Source organism: Telmatherina bonti, assembly GCF_933228915.1.
Source record: "Telmatherina bonti genome assembly, chromosome: 8".
In the NCBI taxonomy this organism is placed as follows: Eukaryota; Metazoa; Chordata; class Actinopteri; order Atheriniformes; family Telmatherinidae; genus Telmatherina; species Telmatherina bonti.
The window spans coordinates 11541538-11562110 of NC_136626.1; the positions used below are offsets into that span (position 1 = coordinate 11541538).

At 35.5% G+C, this 20573-nt stretch overlaps 1 protein-coding gene across 2 annotated transcripts; it reads right to left on the reverse strand.

Moving 5' to 3' along the window:
- Positions 1–19271, reverse strand: fam102bb (family with sequence similarity 102 member Bb; the record flags this gene model as incomplete). 2 transcript variants are annotated; one of them, XM_079244498.1, is made up of 11 exons in its annotated part: positions 1–43; positions 1214–1283; positions 6718–6854; positions 7709–7937; positions 8845–8943; positions 10940–11034; positions 11813–11859; positions 13005–13121; positions 13563–13592; positions 13909–14029; positions 19126–19271. In XM_079244498.1, 11 exons carry the CDS (start codon positions 19269–19271, stop codon positions 1–3), a joined length of 1134 nt encoding a protein of 377 aa, XP_079100624.1. The 2 variants fall into 2 exon arrangements, with proteins under 2 accessions (XP_079100624.1, XP_079100623.1); XM_079244497.1 differs by having other exon boundaries at positions 8845–8946.
- Between the last annotated feature and the right edge of the window lie 1302 nt (positions 19272–20573).

Here is a 20573-nt window from a genome sequence, read left to right on the forward strand (position 1 = left end):
TTAACGCTTCATCACCACCTGCTCGTATGCTCCAGCACCAACCCTGAAGGACACAAAAAGATCAAAATAACGATCACATGAGAAGTCACACTATCACAGACTATAACTTGGAAACTTGCATATATTTTCTATTGGATTCCACTACAGAAACTTAACATGTGTTTTGATGATTCATTTAAAGATTTGACCATCCAGCTAAAAAGCACTGTCATTGCTTTCTAGGCCTGAAAAATCTTACCGATGTTGCCAAACTTGCTTATTTGGCATTCAGATTAAGAATAATTTAATAAGGAAAGTAATGATCTATTCCTCTTCATAAAATAAATAAACTGCCCAAAGTGCCTGTACATTGACAAACATCCAGCAAACACAGAGGTTTTTCTGGAACTACATAGCTTAAATGGTTGTTTTTGGTCTCAAATAAATGTAACATCCCTTTTTTCTTTTTTTTTTTCCCATAGACTCTTCAAAAAAAAGTTCCTGGGATTGAGTTCAAGATGTTCGAAGACAAGACATACAAGCTCCCACGGTATTATGTGGAGTGTCATTAAGCTAACAACATTAGCTTTAGTTTGAAGTCATTGTGCATCAATTGTTTCCAAGCTGACTGGAAACACAGAAGGGAGATTAAGTGAAAGATTAGACATACTACATTATGATGCAACGGCAAGCTGTGAGAATAGAATTAGAGAAGATTTTTCCTCTTCTTTGTTTCACTACTAAGTCTACTAAACTGGATAGTCTAAACTCTTGTTAATAAAGAAACGTTTTTGTAGAGAAAATACCAGTCTGTGGATCTTCAGACTTTTTGTAAATTTAATTCATTTAGTTATTTCTGTTATTATGAAGATTATACCACAGTAAAGAATAAGGGTTAACTGTTTTTTCCTCTGTTGTGCAGAAACAAAAATATGTAGAGGCTACTAGCTAAAAAATACATTATTTACAATATCAGGGCAGTCCCAGAAGGGAAGATTTCTTTGTTTAAGATAGTTTGTTTTGACTAGTTTTTCTATTTGTTGTTTATTGTTTTAAAGAAGGAATCAATGCATTTAAAAAAATCATAAGTTGGGTTTGAAAGTTTTTTTTTAATAAATCCTACATAATTTCAGAAACAAAAGGATGGAGAGAAATCATGAATTTGATGTTGATTTTGAAGATCACCCCACAGCTATCATAAATGTATCTACGTGAGAAGTGTCTGGATGTTCACCTGGTGGGAAGGTGGTGGCTACCAAGAGCTGTGCTTCCTCCAGGCCCAACAAAGAGACGCAGACCCTCCTCTGAAACAGACAAAGTTGTGGTAAAATTTAGAGAGAACATAAAGCACCCACAGCCTCCTGTATAATTCTTGTCATGAAGAGCAGCCAGTTGCTAGGCAATCTAAAAATAATCATGCATTGACAGCAGCTTTCTTTTCTTAGTTTTGAGCTGAATGAGACCTTGAAAAGAAACACAATGCCCTCAAAGTACAACAATGACTCACTGCATAACAGAATAGTATAAACTTAATTTGGACATTGTCTGGACTAGCTGTTCACTTTGTGGAGAGCTGTCGCTCTTTTATTTTCTCTTTTCTTTTTTTTTTTTTTTAGAGCAAACCAGTGGCTGGGAAGTGCAAAACAAATTAAAATGTCAAAAAACACATTTCAAAACAAAATAAAATTTTGAAAAGCAATGTAAAAAACAAATTTCAATTTTAAAACTAAATTTATATTTCAAGAAACATTTTTACTTTTTTAGGAAACAAATATACATCGTAGATTTAAAAAAAATTCCTATTTGAGGAAACAAATTTATATTTCAGGAAACATTTGTAAAAGAGTCGAGACAATCTAGCAGAACACTTTTACAAATCCCGAAGCAGCAGAACACATCAGGCTGCAAATATCTTTTTCTGTCTTGTCCAGCACTTAAGCAAGCAGAATGGTTATCTGGATTCTGCTGAGCAACTTTAATTTGCCAAGGGGAGCATTACAGATAAAATACTCCCCTTGATATTCTGGACGCTTATTTTATTTTTCTATTCGTTTTGCATAATTGTGTGAATTGCAGAGTTTGTACTGCTGGATTGGACTGGAGAGAATAGAAGAGGAACATAAAGAGAACCAAATAGAAAACAGAAAAACACCTTGGAGAGAGAGAGAGAGAGAGAGAGATTGCAAATATCTACAAGGTGAGCGATGCTTACACACTAACCCCATCCTGCCTGAGATTAGAAATTTTTGTGAGGATATTTTGGGGCATTTGATATAAAGTGCATGGGGTTGGTTGTGTGTTTTTGGTCCTTGGGACCTTATACAACTTCCCAGCGGTAAGAATTAAACAACACAAAAACACTTCTGGGGTTAATTGTGAAAACCTCATAAAAATAAAAACAATGGATCTAATAAAATCTGAAAATAAGACAAAGTGTGGCCTACTGAATATTAGATCCCTCCCAAATAAGTCTTTATTAGTCAATGACTTGATAGGTGATCACCACATTGATTTATTCTGTCTTACGAAAACCTGGTTACAGCAAGAGGATTATGTTAGTATTAATGAAGCTACACCAGCTAACTATTTAAACTTTCACATTCCTAGAACTACAGGCAGAGGAGGAGGTGTTGCAGCTATTTTTAAGTCAGAATTTTTAATTAATCCTAAGCACAAAACTAACTATAAATCCTTTGAATTCCTGACATTAAATTTATCTCATCCAAAATGGAATTCAGAGAAACCGCTCCTTTTAGCATTAGTGTATCGCCCACCTGGACCTTACTCCGAGTTTCTGACCGAATTCTCTGATCTCTTGTCTGAGTTAGTGCTGACTACTGATAAGGTCATTGTACTAGGTGATTATAATATTCATGTTGACGATGAAAATGATAGTTTAACATTTCCTTTAGCTCTATTCTAAACTCAATTGGGTTTTCACAAAATGTCAATGGAGCCACTCACTCTCATGGCCATACTCTTGATCTTGTTCTAACATGGTATTGAGACTGATAAGCTCAAAGTATTTCCTCAAAACCCTGTCTTGTCCGATCACTTCTTGTTAACCTTTGAATTCACTTTATTTGATTACTCACTGACCAAAAATAAATTCTACTATAGTAGATGTTTATCAGACAATAATATTACAAAATTTAAACAATCAATTGAATCAATTTTTTCACATCTACCATGTGTTAGCATGACTGAGAGTCCCCCTTTAAGCCTTACTCCTGCTCAGATTGATCAACATGCTGATACTATAACAGCTTCAATGCGTACAACCTTGGATAATGTTGCTCCCCTAAAGAAGAAGAAATTAGGTAAGATTATGAAGGCTCCCTGGTTTAATTCCCAGCTTCGAGCTCTAAAACAGGAATCAAGGCGTTTGGAAAACAGATGGCGTTCATCAGGACTAGAGGAGTCTCACTTAACCTGGAAAGAAAGTTTAATCGTATACAAAAAAGCCTTACGTACGGCAAGAACAGCTTATTATTCATCATTGATAGAGGAAAACAAAAACAACCCTCGGTTTCTTTTCAGCACTGTAGCTAGGCTTACTAGGAGCCGGAGCGCTGTGGAGCCATGTATTCCTTTCTCACTTAGCTGTGATGATTTCATGTATTTTTTCAGGAATAAAATTGACACTATTAGAGATCAAATTCACAATACTCTTCCTTCTACCTATAATGTTGAGCCTGTTGTGGTCTCCGAAGCATCGTTAGAACCAGGATCTGACTTGTCTAAATAGTTTCGGTCCCGTCCAACCCTCTGAATTAACTAAAATAATAGCTTCATCTAAACCATCCACCTGTATCTTAGACCCTCTCCCAACGAGCCTCTTTAAGGACATTTTCCCTTTAATTAATACATCACTACTAAGTCTTATCAATATGTCTTTAGTGACAGGATATGTACCACAATCATTTAAAACTGCTGTAATCAAGCCTTTACTTAAAAAGCAATCTCTGGATCCAGAGGTGATAGCAAATCATAGACCTATATCTAACCTCCCGTTTATGTCCAAAATTCTGGAGAAAATAGTTTCCGCTCAGCTACATGCCCACCTGAGCAGAAATAATTTATGCGAGGAGTTTCAGTCAGGATTTAGAGCTCATCATAGCACTGAGACAGCATTGGTGAAAGTTACTAATGACCTTCTTATGGCCTCAGACAAAGGACTTGTGTCCGTACTTATCTTGCTTGATCTTAGTACTGCATTTGATACAGTCGATCATAACATTCTGTTTCAAAGACTAGAACAGGTGATTGGAATTACAGGTACAGCGTTAAGCTGGTTTAAATCATATTTATCTGATAGACTTCAGTTCGTTCATGTAAATGACAAGTCCTCCTCCCAAACTACAGTAAGTCATGGAGTTCCTCAAGGTTCTGTACTTGGACCAATACTCTTCACGCTATATATGCTCCCTTTAGGCAAAATTATTAGACAGCATGGAATAAACTTTCATTGTTATGCAGATGATACTCAAATATACTTATCCTTTAAACCAGATGAAACAAATCAGCCCAATAGGCTACAAAATTGTCTCATAGACATAAAGACTTGGATGTCTAGAAATTTTCTCCTCTTAAACTCAGATAAGACTGAAGTAATTCTCGTTGGATCTGAAAAACTCAGAGCTAAATTTTCCGGTTTTGTAATGAACCTGGATGGCATTACTTTAGCTTCCAGTGCTACAGTGAGAAACCTTGGAGTAATATTTGACCCTGACCTGTCCTTTGGTCCACATATTAAGCAGGTTACTAAAACAGCCTTCTTTCATTTACGTAATATAGCCAAAATTAGGGACATTCTGTCTCAGAGTGATGCAGAAAAACTGGTTCACGCTTTTGTTACTTCCAGACTAGATTACTGTAACTCTCTATTACTGGGCTGTCCTAAATATGCCCTGAAAAGCCTTCAGCTGATCCAGAATTCTGCAGCCAGAGTCCTGACCAGAACCAGCATGAGAGATCATATTTCTCCAGTTTTAGCCTCTCTTCATTGGCTGCCTGTTGAATCTAGAATAGAATTTAAAATCCTTCTCCTTACATATAAAGCCCTCCACAACCAGGCACCACTATATATCAAAGACCTCATTGTTCCTTATATACCAAGCAGAGTACTTTGTTCGCAGACTGCAGGCTTACTTGTGGTTCCAAGAGTCTCAAAGAGCCGAGCAGGAGGCAGAGCCTTTGGTTATCAGGCCCCTCTCTTATGGAATAAGCTCCCAGTTAGTGTTAGGGAAGCAGACATGTATGTATGTCTCCTGTCTCAGCAGGTCTCCCTGGCCGGGAGTAGCAGTTCCTGTTGTCTGTTGTCTTTCTGTCCTCTTCCCCCCACACAGCAGAGGCAGATGGCTGCCTGTCCTGAGCCGGGTTCTGCCGGAGGTTTCCTTCCTGTTAAAAGGGAGTTTTTTCCTTCCCACTGTTGCCAGTGTGCTTGCTCAGGATGGGAAATTGAGTTGGACTCAACTCAATCTGTTGGTTTCCTTATATAGGCTATTATGAATTGGCCTTCATTATGTTTTCCCCTCTGTCTGTAAAGCGTCTTGAGATGGCATTGCCGTGATTTGACGCTATATAAATAAAGTTGAATTGAATTGGTAAATGGATTTGTACTTATATAGCAGTTTTCCAGTCATGCTGACCACTCAAAGCACTTTACACTACTTGTCATACCCCAACAGGCACATCGGGGGCAGCTCGGGGTTCAGTGTCTTGCCCCAGGACACTTCGGCATGTAGTCAGTGTATCAACACAAAGTTTTTGCTCAATTAGCTGCCTTTTGACACCTCACATCACTGCTCAACATAAAGTGGGAGGCTAGTGCTTGCTGGGGCTGCAGCTGCTCCGGCGGCTTATTATGTGGGGGATGGCAGTCGTGTTTGGAACTGCTGTCACACATTTTCTCACTTTACCCATTCAAAGAGTGCTACACAGAGCAGCTTGTGTTGTCCTTGGTTGTGACATTAGAACAAATATATTTAAAACTGTATAAAGATCTAAACTGGTTAATGGTAAAAGACAAAATACTTTATTCATTACTGATAGTTGTTAGAAATATATCCACATCAAAAACCCCACATGTTCAATACAAAGAATTATGTTTCAGTTCTGAAACTCAGTTTCAGCACGAGACATGCTGTCAGAGGTCTTTTTTCACTGCCGCTGAGAAATATTAATTATTTTTTTTTAAAAAACAGTGATCCACAGAGCTTTGTTGGCATGGAACTGGAACCAAAACTGGAACCAAACACTTGGAAATTGATGTTATTATAAAAAATTTGACATTTTTAATTAACAAATATCTCTTGTATAGATACATATAACATCAGTTATATTTATAAAATAAATACAAATGATATAAATATCTCTGTAAAATGGGTCTTTTGCTAGCATAACATATATATATATATATATATATATATATAAATATTTATCAATGTTATGTAATAGAATATATGAATATACATTGTCCCTGATTTATTGTTGAACGTGTAATGAAATTATCTTTCATTTTCTTTTTCAATGATACATTTACTTTTATTTTTTACTTGCTTATACTGTGAAATGTTCTGCTTTCTATCTGTCGGACCCCAGGAAGAAAACTGCAGCTAATGGGGATCCAAATAAAAAGAAAGAAAATAGGTAAATTGCTGGTAACAGTTCCTGCTTGTTCATGTCAGGGTCCACCATCATGTGGGTGAGCCACCAAATGCAAAGTTTGTTTCTCACCTTCAGCACTGGAGTCAAGTAGGCTGGGTGTAAAATCTTGACTCTGTAGAATCTTTTCCACGACATCGTCAGCATCAACCCTCGTGTCATCCATTCTCTTCAACTGAGACTCTATGGAGTCCTGTTTTACTGGGTGTCTGTGGACAGGAAACTAGTCATTTTTACTGTAGCGCAAATATGAAAATACTGCTTTCTTTTTGCATTGTCTTTTTTTTTTTTTTTTTTTTTTTTTTTTTTTTTGCAAGGAGGGGTTTGATCAGCTACTGAGAACATTCAGCCAAATGAACCAACTGGAAAAATAACTTAAATAAATTCAAACCAGTTGCCATTGGCATTTATTTGGTAAAAGCGGAGAAATGGTTTGAAAAATGCGTCTCCACTAGATATGTTGGGCTTTTTAAATGATTATTTTCATCATTAACACAAATTAAAATTGGCAAAGCACAGCAATATATAACCTGTTCCACATTTGTTTAAACATAAAGATGTGAAGCTTAGCATAGCATAGTAAACAGAGGAAATTATAGTTTTTTTCTACCAAGGTAGGGAAAAAAATCCAGCTATCAGCACACACAAAATCACCAATTAAAATATAAAACTACTTTTTTAAAATCCTTGTAATAATCAGTATGGTAAAACTGCTAACTAATGTAAAACAATAGCTGTATGACAAAATGTATGACAACAGTGTCTAAGCCAGTGACCATATATTAAGTGCACTTTAACCTACAATAGTATTTTAAAATACCCATTCAAACCCTATGTTTCCATTGTAGTTTAATGTTTTTATAACTGTCAAAACAAAAAAAAACTTTTAAAAAAACTTTCCAGTCCCGAGTGACTCCTCATTATGAAACCAAAAACATGCTGACATACAGCATATATTCATCTGCTTCCAAAATATAATACTAATTTCACAATTTTGCCTTACAGATTTACAAAAAAAGAAAGTGAGATGATCAGGGCCAACTCTAGACCACTCAAGACTTACCTGTTGAGTCGTTCAATGGATGAAGCACTACGGACTGGCGTGCCTGGTAGGTTGCTAGCGGTGGCTGTGGAGACTGGGTGTTCAGGCAAGGCTGGACATGTTCTGGACTCTCGGTCCTCGCTGGGCTCCGGGATGCTTCCGATGCCTGTTGATGCGCTGCCCACTGAGTGATTTCTCCGGTGGCTGAACTCTGACATACTGGATGAGCGGGAGTGACCTGTGCTGTAGCCTGAGAGAGATGCCTCGTGTTAATGTAAATATATAGTGGAAGAGCTTAATTTTTTTATCTTATTTTAGGGGTGTATTAACATTTTCAAGTTAAATATACCATACATTTCCTCTTGAAAGTCAATCTTGAACCAGTACTCATTATGGTTTGACATTATGTTTTGACATTTAAATATTGCTGCAATTTTGTCACTGTTTCCTGAATGTCTTGACAAATACTGTGCCATTTTTCCATCATTCAAGCAACGAAATATAACTTTAATAAAATACATACCATACAAATTTGTTTTAAGTAAATTGCTATATTATGAAGTTTTATTTCTGTTAAAACATGCATTGCCCAACCCTGCAGATATGAAGCTTATGTGATAAATGATTTAGAACCTCCACAGAAAGCCATAAACTTGTGCGCCATTCACGTCTGCAGGAAGCCTGTCCAAGCAGAAGACATCTCGGGGCATCAGTTCAGTGATGTCATGGAGGAACAAAGTTCCCACAAACTAATGTGAGGTTTGAGTTAATCTTATAAAGAGTTGCATGTGGCAGGAAATGTGTGTTTAAATTCTACATGAGAGGGCCATTAGATATGATCTCAGTGCATCTCTCCATTTCCTCTAATCTTTTATTACTGTCATCCGATCTGCCTGTGATGGAAACTTGAGCCCCTGGTTGAACTGCACTGGTGGTGTTGCTAGAAAATAATTATCACTCCTTCCTTCTCAGTCCAGATTTTTCCTCTAAGTATTTAGCTTAGGAAGGCAAAATAAGATCCTCATGGAGCTGGAACTGGACATAATTTGTTTCAACTGTATAATGCTTTAAATTCAGCATAAATTTGGCTATTTACTTATACTGGCTGTCTAGACCTGGACAACATTTGAAATCTTGGAAATGTAGGGTATATCTACCTGAAAGTTTGGACTGCTGGCTGGCGTAGCTGGATGTTCGAGAGTGGCCGCAGCCCCCAAGCTCATCCGATACAACGGGGCACTTTCCTTCTCGACACTCTACTGGATTAGAGAAGACAGTAGATAGATGGAGTGGACAAAAGCATGAGAGTTTTTAAAAAAAAATGTGGTAACATGATCAAAACAGTTTCTATTTGGAAAAAAAAACTCGTAAGCTGCCGAATGAGAAACAGTTATACAGTGTTACAGGCAAAGTCATTAATGAACAGTTACATTTTAGTAACATCTTACTCTGCACCAAGTTTCTGTTACTAAAATATTAATAACATGTGAAGACACTGTTGTTAGGCCACTCTCATGTATAAAACTTCCAGTAACTGTACTATGTGAAGGGATTTCTTTTAAAAAACACAAATCCATTTTTTTAATGTGATAAACCAAAATCTGTGCCATGCAAGTATCTACGTAAACATTAGGGCATATTTCATCCAACCTGGGTTACTAGATGCACAACTGACTGTTGTCTCCAAAATTATTCCTTTTTAAAACATTTTTTCTTCTTCTAAATTATTCCAAATTAAGTGACTACATGTAACCTCACACACGCACTCCCACAATACAGCAGTTTTACGTTAATGAGCAGATGATTGCTGTTGGTAAATAAGACTGTCAAGTCTACTGAAGCAAAAATACAACATATGGAGGAGAAAAGCTGAGAATCACTGGGGAACCCCTGATACAATTCAATCACAAGGACAGAATCAGATAAGAGGAAATAAAATAAGGAATAGTCCTTTAAATTTAAGCCTTTTTAATTAAAGTAAATCAAGTCTTCAGTGGAAAAAAATCCAGGGAGGCAACAGAAAAACTATTGAGCAAAGATATTAACCCAAAGACAGACCAGTGGAAAAAATATTAATGATAATTTAATGTTTTAATATTAGTGGAATAAAGTATTATTTGACTTGTGTTCAACTATCACAGCCAAAGAGCATGTCTGCACATATATCTCCTCTCTCATGAGTTATAATTGACAAATCAGTGTTAAAAGGGTGGTCTGGTAGTTAAAATAAATAAATCTGAGACCCATCTTTTTGGAGAGGGTCTGTTTCTAGATATATTAACAGAATAAACATCTTAATAGGGAACAAATTATCTAAATCCATCCAAAAATAACAAGATCAAGCATTTCCTGTGAATTGTCTAGTGCATAAAACAAAAATGCACCTGCAGATGCAAGGAAGTGATGGTAACAACAGGAAAAACCATCATCATACTAACACACTTGACACACAACCCCCCAGACAGACTTGCACAGTCCTATTTTTAACCATATGAGAGCCCACAGGTCAGAACAGATTGTAGTTGATCTAAAAGAGAGCTAGTTTTAAATATTACATGGAAGAGCTTTTCTACTCTCCAAAGCTTCCAGGAAGAACAAGAATTCAATATTGCAATGTGTTTACACATGAAAACCCACACTGAACAAGAGAGATGAGATAAAGAACAGAAAAGAGGACTTGGAGAAAGAGACTGCTGGAAAAGGCAGTGAGAGAGATAAGGAACATTCACTTAAAGTACAAGTGCAACAAATGAATCCCTACGCTGATATTGATTTACCAACTAATATATTTCGATCTTTCTAAATGGAATATGCAACAGATTAACCTGAATTGTCAGACGGTTTGTTTACAGATCTCAACAACTGCGATAAAACACTTTAAACCTGATTATAGTAAAAAAAAAAAAAAATCAATTGATTATATGAATTACAAGCTTGTTAAACAATATGATGTTACAGATTCCTCTTAAAAGCTCATAATGTGTAAAATGAAGACTCATCTGTGTTAAGTTGCATCTATTTACATGACTGATTGCCATCCTTTTCATAAGCCAATGAAGACACTTTGTCAAGTATTTTACATTTGCAAAAGACTTACAAGTTAGAACATAGACAGCAGTGCAATGAAAACCTAAACCCAGAGATAGATTTGTCTGCTGTAGAACGACTGAAGCATGATGTGTCAGATGTTTGAGGAAGCTACAGAGATGTTGAAGGAAAGCTATGAGTGTAATGTGGTGTGATTGATCTCACCAGAGCAGCCTTTCTGTGAGTCCCCTCCCCTCCTCTCCTCCAGCAGGCTGTCTCCATCACCCTGGATGCCAATCACAGTGGCTGTGGAGGGAGGCCTGATGGCAGAGGGTGTAGACATGGCTTTATTTTCTCTGTTATATGTCAGTTTGACAATCATTTCAATAGTTTCAAAGGAGGGACAATGCTAATGATAGATTAGAAAATATAATCAGATCAGTAATTTAGTAAGGTCGTTAACAATGAAATATTAAAACAGAATTTAGCCAAGGCTAAAAAAATTACCTGAGATTTCCCACATGTATATAATATATGAAAATAAACAGCTTTACAGATTCACATACAGTATACTCAGTATTTTTAGGTCAAATTATACTCTTTAGCAAAGAAGCACTTCTTTGTCTTTACACAGATTTGCTTACTGACAAAGCGTGTTTCTATAACACGAGTCTATCAGTCATAAGTATCGACTGAAAGATTACATTAGACTCTGCTTTTAGCATGAAAATCTGAACAGCTAAAAATAACCTCACCTTCCAAAATCTGACACAATGGGGACATCTTGAATAAAAACACCAACAAATGAAGTAGAACCTCACCAACAGCTTTAAATTTAATACATAATACTGATTTTAGGGGAAAATTAGAATTTTTGTTAGTACAAATCAACACAATGATGTTCATAATGCAGCTCCTTCCACGAGAACACTGTGGTTTATTTACTTATTGATATATAGCAGTTAGTGAACTTTTCTAGTAAAACCTACAGTACTTGTACAATTTCAAATTAATCAAAAATTCATATTTATTTTGAACCCTGACGAATGAACCAGGTTTATTATTAAAGACAAGTAGAAAAATGTTCCTTAAACTTACGTTTTAAAACAGGGATCCCCTGACATGAGCTGTGTACTGATGATAACCTGTTATAGAAATAGAAAAGAAATAGAATAGGAAATAAAATATTTAACAATAACCATTAGCTAGTGAAGCAATCTTTATGAAAAGCTTTATAGTGTCACCACAGGATGGCAACATAAGCTATGTAGCTGTTTTAGTGTGGAAGTAGTTGTAGACCAAAGGAGTATCAATACTTCAGTTACTGACTTACATACATGCACAAAGTAAGTAAAGTGCATCTTCAAAAAGAGAATGGAAATAGCTCTTATTGAGGAATTATGTTTATCTCTGGAAATATCCAGGATATTATGTCTGGGAAGACTCCGGTTAGTCCTGGATTAATTGATTGCCACCTCAGACTGGAAATGGCTTGTGAATGACGTCATCTTAATCTGTGCCAAGTCAGACATGGTTCTTATAACACAATCACATTGTGTTCTTAACACAATGTGACTGTATTATTTACAAAGCAGATTGATGTCAGTGCAATGTCACTAAAACAAGAGAACAGCTGATCAATTTGTGGGTCTGAAGTGTAGAAATTGAATGTACTGAATGTTTTTTTAAAGCACACCGTTTTGCATCAGATTTAACTGGCTGTCCAAAAAAGTAAAGGAACAAGTTGATGACTCAAACCAGTCAGTGGGCTTGTTGTAAAAAGTTCATTTTCTGACACTCAGGTTGCAAAATGCTAATAATTTTATCAGTCTAGTAATTTCTTTCAAAAACACTGTAAGAGACAAGAAGATAGAAATATGAAGGAACAGAATATTGTATCATTTTGCAAGTCTGGTGTTATGCACACTTATAAGAAAGAGCAAAAACATTTTTAACAGTTCAGTAAACATTTTGATGTATAAAAGCAATAAGATAATGCTCAAATATTCAAAATCAGGACTGATAAACTCTATAGTAATATGTCTTTATTTGAGGCTACATAAGCATTCCTTTTAGCAGGTAAATCTTTTATTTATAAAGATTCTTAAAGTTTGTTGTTGCTTTTCAAAGCTGAGCAAAAGATCTCTCACACTTTCCACTCACTGATGTCTTTTCATATCTGTCATTTTCAACGAGAATCGATTTGTCGGGAAGAGTTGCTTTTATGTATTTTGATCTTTTATTGAAAGCTTTGTGAAGACAGAATCCTGGCTGGATGCTCTGACTTTACCTTGAGAATGGAGTTATCCTGCCGAGTGTTTTTGGTATCATAGCCTTCCAGCAGACATCTGCGGGTTGTATTCCCTGAGCCGGCAAACTCTGCTAAATTCAGATCTGCAAAACCGAGCTGAAGGACAGAGAATGACACAGCATGAAGGTTTTTTCTCAAGAGTCTGATATTTGTCTGTCAGCAATGTGATGATATCTGGATGCAAACTGACAGCAAGCTAAGATATGAGCAGGATTTCAATATATCCCAAACAACATGAAGAAAACATGTCTAACATGGCTTGTTTTCTGCTGACAAGATGGTTAACTTGAAAATGGACAGAAATGTAAAGTAGTATGGAATGTAGAAAAGTACTGTACTTTATGCTGAGTTAATAAATCTTTAAGTCACTCTAAGCAAAACTGGATGATATAATTACATTAACCTGCAGGCATTAAAAGTCATCTGTTCGCTGCAGGCTCATAAAGTCAGTGCCATCAAGATGGCTGATTACAGAAGAACAAGGGAACTTTTAGGTTGTTTTGGAGTATCTGGATGAGATAACGTGGGAAGAATTACCTTTGCATATGCCTTTCCACCCTTGAGCTCCTAAAGAAAAGATGAAAACATTTAATTATGATGTTGGAAGGGTTACAAAGCATTTTATTATCAGAGAAAAAGTTAAATATCATGTTAAAAAATAGGCTGCAAAGAAAATAACAGGAGACAAAATAGATTTAATCAAAAGTGACACATTTGAGACTTCCCCATAATGAATCTGTCTTCACTAAACTTTTTACTTTATGACCAAAACTGAGGCACGCTTCTTTAATAAATTCATTTATTTCTAAACACTTGGGTCTACAAAATGCTATTTTAGTACAGAAACCCATCGCGAGGTGTTTTCCGTCATAATATACTGTACCTTTCTCACAGACACACGACACACACAGGGGTCCAGCACACCCGTGCCTGCATTTGCACTCATCTTACAGGGGAAAGAAAACCGCTTCTTCCATCGCACACAGTTAGCATGCACCGACTCCCTGTGAGAGGAAATGACCAAGAATCAGACCACCTATAAGCACTTGTCTTCGTTCACAGTCTGCATGCTGGAGTCTCAAAAGGCCAGAACTGAACACAAACAGAACTTCAGACAACATTGTAAAAAATGATGCACAAAATCAAAACGTGAAACTCATAAACCTCATTAATTGTTTGGTGTGATACAAAGACAAGAGCCATATTCTGTAGAAGGAAAAAGTAATGTTAATTACATGAAAAAACTGACACAAAAAGACGGTAGCTGTGTTCATTATCAGATCATTTCTGCCTTTTTGATTAATATATAAAAGCTTTAGATGATTATATTCTGAAAAGCAAGTTATTAATTTTAGACATTTTTTGGATGTCTCCTAATTAAAATGTACTGGGGGTAGCATGATGACATATTAATCAGTTTACTCATTCAACCATATAAACTGTGAAGAAAAGATCAGTTTGTTTTTGTTAAAGCTGTTATAAAACTAGAATTATTGCTTTCTTATCGTAGGCTTGTTTTCAGCCCTGACTTGTTTCACTGTTAGAGTTTCATTGATGGATTTCATTGTGACAATTACATAACAAATAAACCGCTTATCTGAATGACAATTAGATTAACATTTCCAACACCTCCTCCCTGCTTTAAGGCACCGATTCCAGCTGCCAATACAAGCTTATGTGATTATCCTCAGATTTGTCTGATTGCTTAATAAATAAGTTAATTAATTACTGTTCTGTTCTCTCTTATTGACTCTTACAATTAATGAATGGGTTAAATTGCCATATATTGTGTATCATATATGTAATGAAGGCAAAAGGAAAGAAAAACACACGGAAACACCCCCTTTCTGCATCTTGAGGTCAGACTGAAAGTGAGTTGTAGTTGGGTTTTAGTTAAAGGATGACATGAGAAAGAAGTGAAAGAGAAAGATTGTGCGCGTGGGCAGAATTACGATATCACAGATGGCCCCTCTTTTACTGGCGTCCTCTCCTCTCCCACTCACCTAACCATCTCCCATCTGTTTATACAGCCTGCACACCATACAATTTGCACCACTCTGTATGATAAATAGTGCTGAAGGTTTTCAGTTTAAAAATAATATAAATGAAAATGATGCAACAAGTAAATATCGATGTGAGACATGAAAATAAAACAGGCTGTGGAAAGCTTTAAGGATGACTGAAAATGCAGGCTCATGTACCACATCACTGCTTTACTATAAAGCAGCAGATGTGTGACTAATGTTTTACAAGGGATGATTTCATTTAGAGGTTGATACATTGCTGCGTGAACTCCCAGAGTCAGAGAGGGAACTCCCAGTCAGCTGGACACTGTGTGCTTCGGGAATTCTGGCTTGAGTTCAGATGCTGTAGCTCACAGCACTTCTCTGTGCTGCAAAATAATATGAACCAGTATGAGTAAGACTGGTTTTAAGCACAAGCAGAGGCCATCTCTCTCCATGCTTCAAACATCTTGTTAAACTATGACTGCTCTCCATTAAAAAGGAGGTGCAAGCAAACTTAAATGCACTGCAGTAAGTAAGGTTTTTTCTTATTTTCTCTACTATAGATTTGATGAGGGGCTTTTCTAAGTCTAACTAAATTGAAAAGATCAGACCTGGATTTAAATAGTCCAAATGAGCTTCGCAACATTTTCAAAAGCATAAATATAAAAGACAAACTTTGCTTAAATCCGAAACTGGTTGACAATCAACAAGACAGGAAAAGAAATGCTCCCTCACTTAGCAATGGTGCTAACTTCCTTGACACTAAGGATAAGATTAAGCTAAACACATAGGGGGGTGTCTGGGCTCTGATCAACTAAACCTTTGAAATGAAAGAAGAAACAACACAAATGTAAAACTCTTGCAAGCCTTAACAGAATTAATAAAGTTAGAGACCTATTTTAATATCTAGGTTACAGGAGATGAGAAACCTTTTACAATTATTATTTAATTTAGCTGAAGTGGCTTGAGATGAGATGAGATGAGATGAGATGAGATGAGATGAGATGAGATGAGATAAGAACCAATCCCGCTATAATAAAATAGTCATTTTGCAACAATTTCGGAAACATCCATGTTCAAACCTGGGCATTTTTAATTTTGAAGTTTTATACCTTCACAGGGACCACTTTCTGTAAAGCGGACAGTTTGTTTTTTAATCGGGATAAATCCATTTACAGCCTCTCTCCAAAACAACTTTTTCCTTTAGTGTAATGTTACAAACCGGTCTAATTTACAAGTGGCAGCTAGAAGCGGCTACAGAGGAGAAAAGAGACTTTGCTGGCGTCAACTCATCATAAATAACAACATGTGCATGAATCATCCCGCAGGGTCACACTGAATAATGGCTATAGGTCATTTCCTCTCACAGCCAACAAGTGAAATTTCATCTTTTAGCTTTTCTAGCAATCACTTTTGCATTATGTTGACATGGACAATATTTTGCCTCTGGATTTCAGCTTGAGTTTCCCCTCACATGGTGCCTTGAAACCTCCTTCGTGTCCCATGACCTTATTAGACCCCATCATGTACCTCTTATATGACATCACTTCTTATAATAATAATGTGTTCAATTAAATCAGCATCTGGATTCATTTACAATGTTTTTTTTTCATAAAAAGGCAGCAGGTCATGCCATAATATTTATGTTTTGACACCTCTGCAGCTTTAAAATTAAAGTCCATTGTTTTCACAAATTTAGCAGACAGTTTGATGGCTATTTGTTCAGTTTTTATACATAATCACACACTGTAGTGATCAAACAATTACACAGTCAAATACAAAAACAAAGAAGACATGTTTAATTCTACTAGTAATCATCAAATTGAAGCATGACACAACTTGTGCAATTGTTGGTAGTCAACAAGTATCACAAATATAAAATAAGTGGATAAAACACTGGGTATATGGTAACTGTAATGGTAATTCATCTTAATTTCCATGTTTTCTTAACCAACTAGTCACACTAGTCCTTGTGAACATAAACTTTTTAAAAAATTGAGAAACTTTTAGATGACTCGCCGTTTCTCTACAGGTCTTAATATTATGACTCAGAAAAAAACTAGTTAACAAATTAAGCAAGTACAACGTACATGCACAACATCTTGTAGAGTAAAATTTGTACAGTTACAATCTTCCTGATGGAAAACTATTCATTCTCCATATATTTTTTTATAAGAAGTCAGAAGCTCCCCTCATTACAAAATGGTCAAAGCTGCCACATCCAAGATAACACATAGAATAGTGCTGCATTAGTTTAGCAGATGTTTTTTGTCCAAAGCAACTTTCAACTTACACAGGACATGTGGGGTAACACCAGAGTACATATAGAACTGGAAAACTGAACAGCAAACTAATAGTCTTTAGATATAATAATTTCCAGTCCACTGCTTGACATAAAGCCTTCTGTCTGAAATTGCTTTGCTATCTTATATAAATTAAAAAAGAAAAAAGAAATACCACTTTTAGCTAGATTCCCCATTGGTACATTTGATAAATGTACACAGTTGTACCAATTCCTGCATTAAATATATTTAGAAATGGGCAAATAAAACTACAATTGTTGAACTGCAATATCTGGCCAAAGAAAAACAGTGTCACCCCCACCGCTTAACTATGAGCCTCCTTTTGAATAATTACTGCATTGGCGATTGTCTTTCAAGTCATTTTACCCCAAATAATGTAGTGAGTAGCGGGTCATTTTTAAAACACATCTCATGGTTATAGAAATTATGTTTAAGAACTGTCAAATCATTGGTACTAATGAATTAAGAACTCCCCAATACATTAAAAACAGGAAGGACTGTGGTGAACCATTGTCTTCTTGAATGATCGTGATTGACGATCATTGAATGTTTGGCAAAAACAAATGAAAGAATCATGAGCTCTTGTCTCAATCATGAGACAAGAGCCTTTGCACATGCTCAATGTGGAGGCACATTGAGGGTTTGGGACTAAACAGCTGTGTATCCAAGGAAAACCTCTAGAGTGAGAGGTTAACCAGGGGAAAAGGCTTTAGTTTGCTAGGAAGCATAAAGATTTGGCTCTGCAGCAATGGAAAGCTGTCACACATAGGTTGGTCACCACAAAATCCAGACCTAAACCCCACTGAGAAACTTTGGGATGAGCTGAAGAAGGCTTTGCAAAGTGGTCGCACTTTCCCATCATTAATATGAGGTCTTGGTGAAACATTAATACAACACTAGATGGAAACAAAACTCGTGACATTGCAGAAACTTAATAAAACAATGCAATAGCAAATGCTGCTGGAATTAAAGCTAGCTAAGCGATCTAACAAAATATTAGTGTGGGATCTTTTTTTAATGGGATGTGGCAAGTTTTTTGGGCGGCCAGTGTGTTATGGTGACATTTCATCAACAAATGACGAGCTCATAAAACCGTGAAGCAGATGAGTATTATGATGTTACAGGTACAAATCTAAGGATTAATACACAAAACAGGTCAAATAATTTAATGTAATAATTGTAATATAAATCAGTTGGTAGAAGAGTCCTAGTAGGGTTGCCCATGTTTTCTACCCTACTTTTAAAAAAGTATCCACACTGATATTTAGACAATTATGCTACTGTATAATACTGAGATTGGGTTTAAATTGTGCAATGTTTCTTACTGCAAGTCGATGACCAGTTGACTCTGCAACACAAACACCTCCCAGCTACTTTGGTAATGCATAAATCCAAAATAAATCCAGTTACTAACAAAGCATCATAAAGAGAAAGGAGTATTTTGTGGTTGTTAAGAAGCAAGAAGCTAGCCTCACTAAATAAAACGCCTTCAATGCGAATATGAACTCATTATCATAACTAGATTTAGTTTAACTCATTTATGAAATGCATAAAGAAATATATCATAATATGCTTGCTTTGGGGAAAAGAAGGTTAACATAATAATAATAATAATAACAACAACACTATTATTAGAATGGACTACATTAGCTTGCTTTTAACGTCGGTTGTGTCGCGCCTCTTCCGCTACTTGTAAATTCACATTTTTAAACAAGTGAAAACTATGAAGTTAGTTTAAACAGATGACTACATGTCATGTCTTCTGGAAGCTCTGAAGCTAAACATCCTTACCGAGAAGACTCCTCGGAGAAGCCGCCATCCAGCAGCCGGATTTTACAAAAGAGGACACCGTTGACGAAGGGGACCGACGACAATTCATCCAGCTCAAAATCAACCCTGAATTTAAATTTCTTCTTTTTCATCATCATAAGATCCATAAACAGGCTCAGTGCTCTTCGGAAGATGCTCTGATCTCAGGCGCAGATGACATTACAGCCCCATTGTGTTCTGCTTCAGATTCAGTGTTGTAGGAGGATGGTGAAGCTCCGGATGACAACAGACCGACAGGAAGAAAACAAGCTGGCGTAGAAAACACAACTACTTCCTGTCTGTGCTGCCAAAATAAAAGCACAATCTTTACAAAGTAAACTTACCTTTTCCTTGGTAAACCTCAGATAGCTCAATGCGATAATGTATTTTATGTTCTTCATCAGCACTATTTTTGGCCATAACTTTGTAAAAATAAATAAATAAATAAATAAAAATCTGTGCAATAATAAGAATAATGCTTTGTTGTCTTTGATAAACAAATAATAATTTCATGTGCATTTCCAAAACTAGCTATAGTTTCTTTTTACATTAGATAATCTATTTATTAGTAATCATTAATTAATTATTGGTTAATTTCTTTGAGCTAGATTTTTGTTGTTAATGTCTTATTTATATGTGACAGCCTTGTTCTAGTTAGTACCCCTTTAAATGTTGTAGACCTGCCTCTGAAAAATATAATGAAAAAAATTGCTTCACAGTTTTATATACCATTACACACACACACGCACGCACACACACACGTATATATATATATATATATATATATATATATATATATATATATATATATATATATATATATATATATATATATAGTATTAGAGCGGAAATCGCTTAAAATAAATGTTTGAAAGTGATTATAATGATAAAGATTAAACCGTCAAACTTTGTCTGGGAAAGTAAGGAATAACTGTCCAACAAAGTGATCAAAACAATTAATTTAAGTGGTATTATATGAAGTGACTTTGAAAGCCTCTGTAATATTTTTGTCAATCTGAAAACTTAAATATGAATATAAAAACAGTTTTTAGAAATTTTTACAACAGCTAAAACTGATATATGAAATAGTTATTTCTTTGATAAATACAGCAAAACCAACCATATCAAATGTGGGCCATACTTCCTGAGATGAAAATTTACACCCATAATCTTAATACTCAATATTCTTTACTTTATTTAAATAGATGTTTAATGTGATAAAGGTTTTACTGATATATATATATATAAATGTAAATATATATATATATATATATATATATATATATATATATGTATATATGTATATATATATAGATATAGATATAGATATATATCTATATATCTATATATATATATATATATATATATATATATATATATATATATATAAATGTAAATATATATTTATATGTATATATATGTATATATGT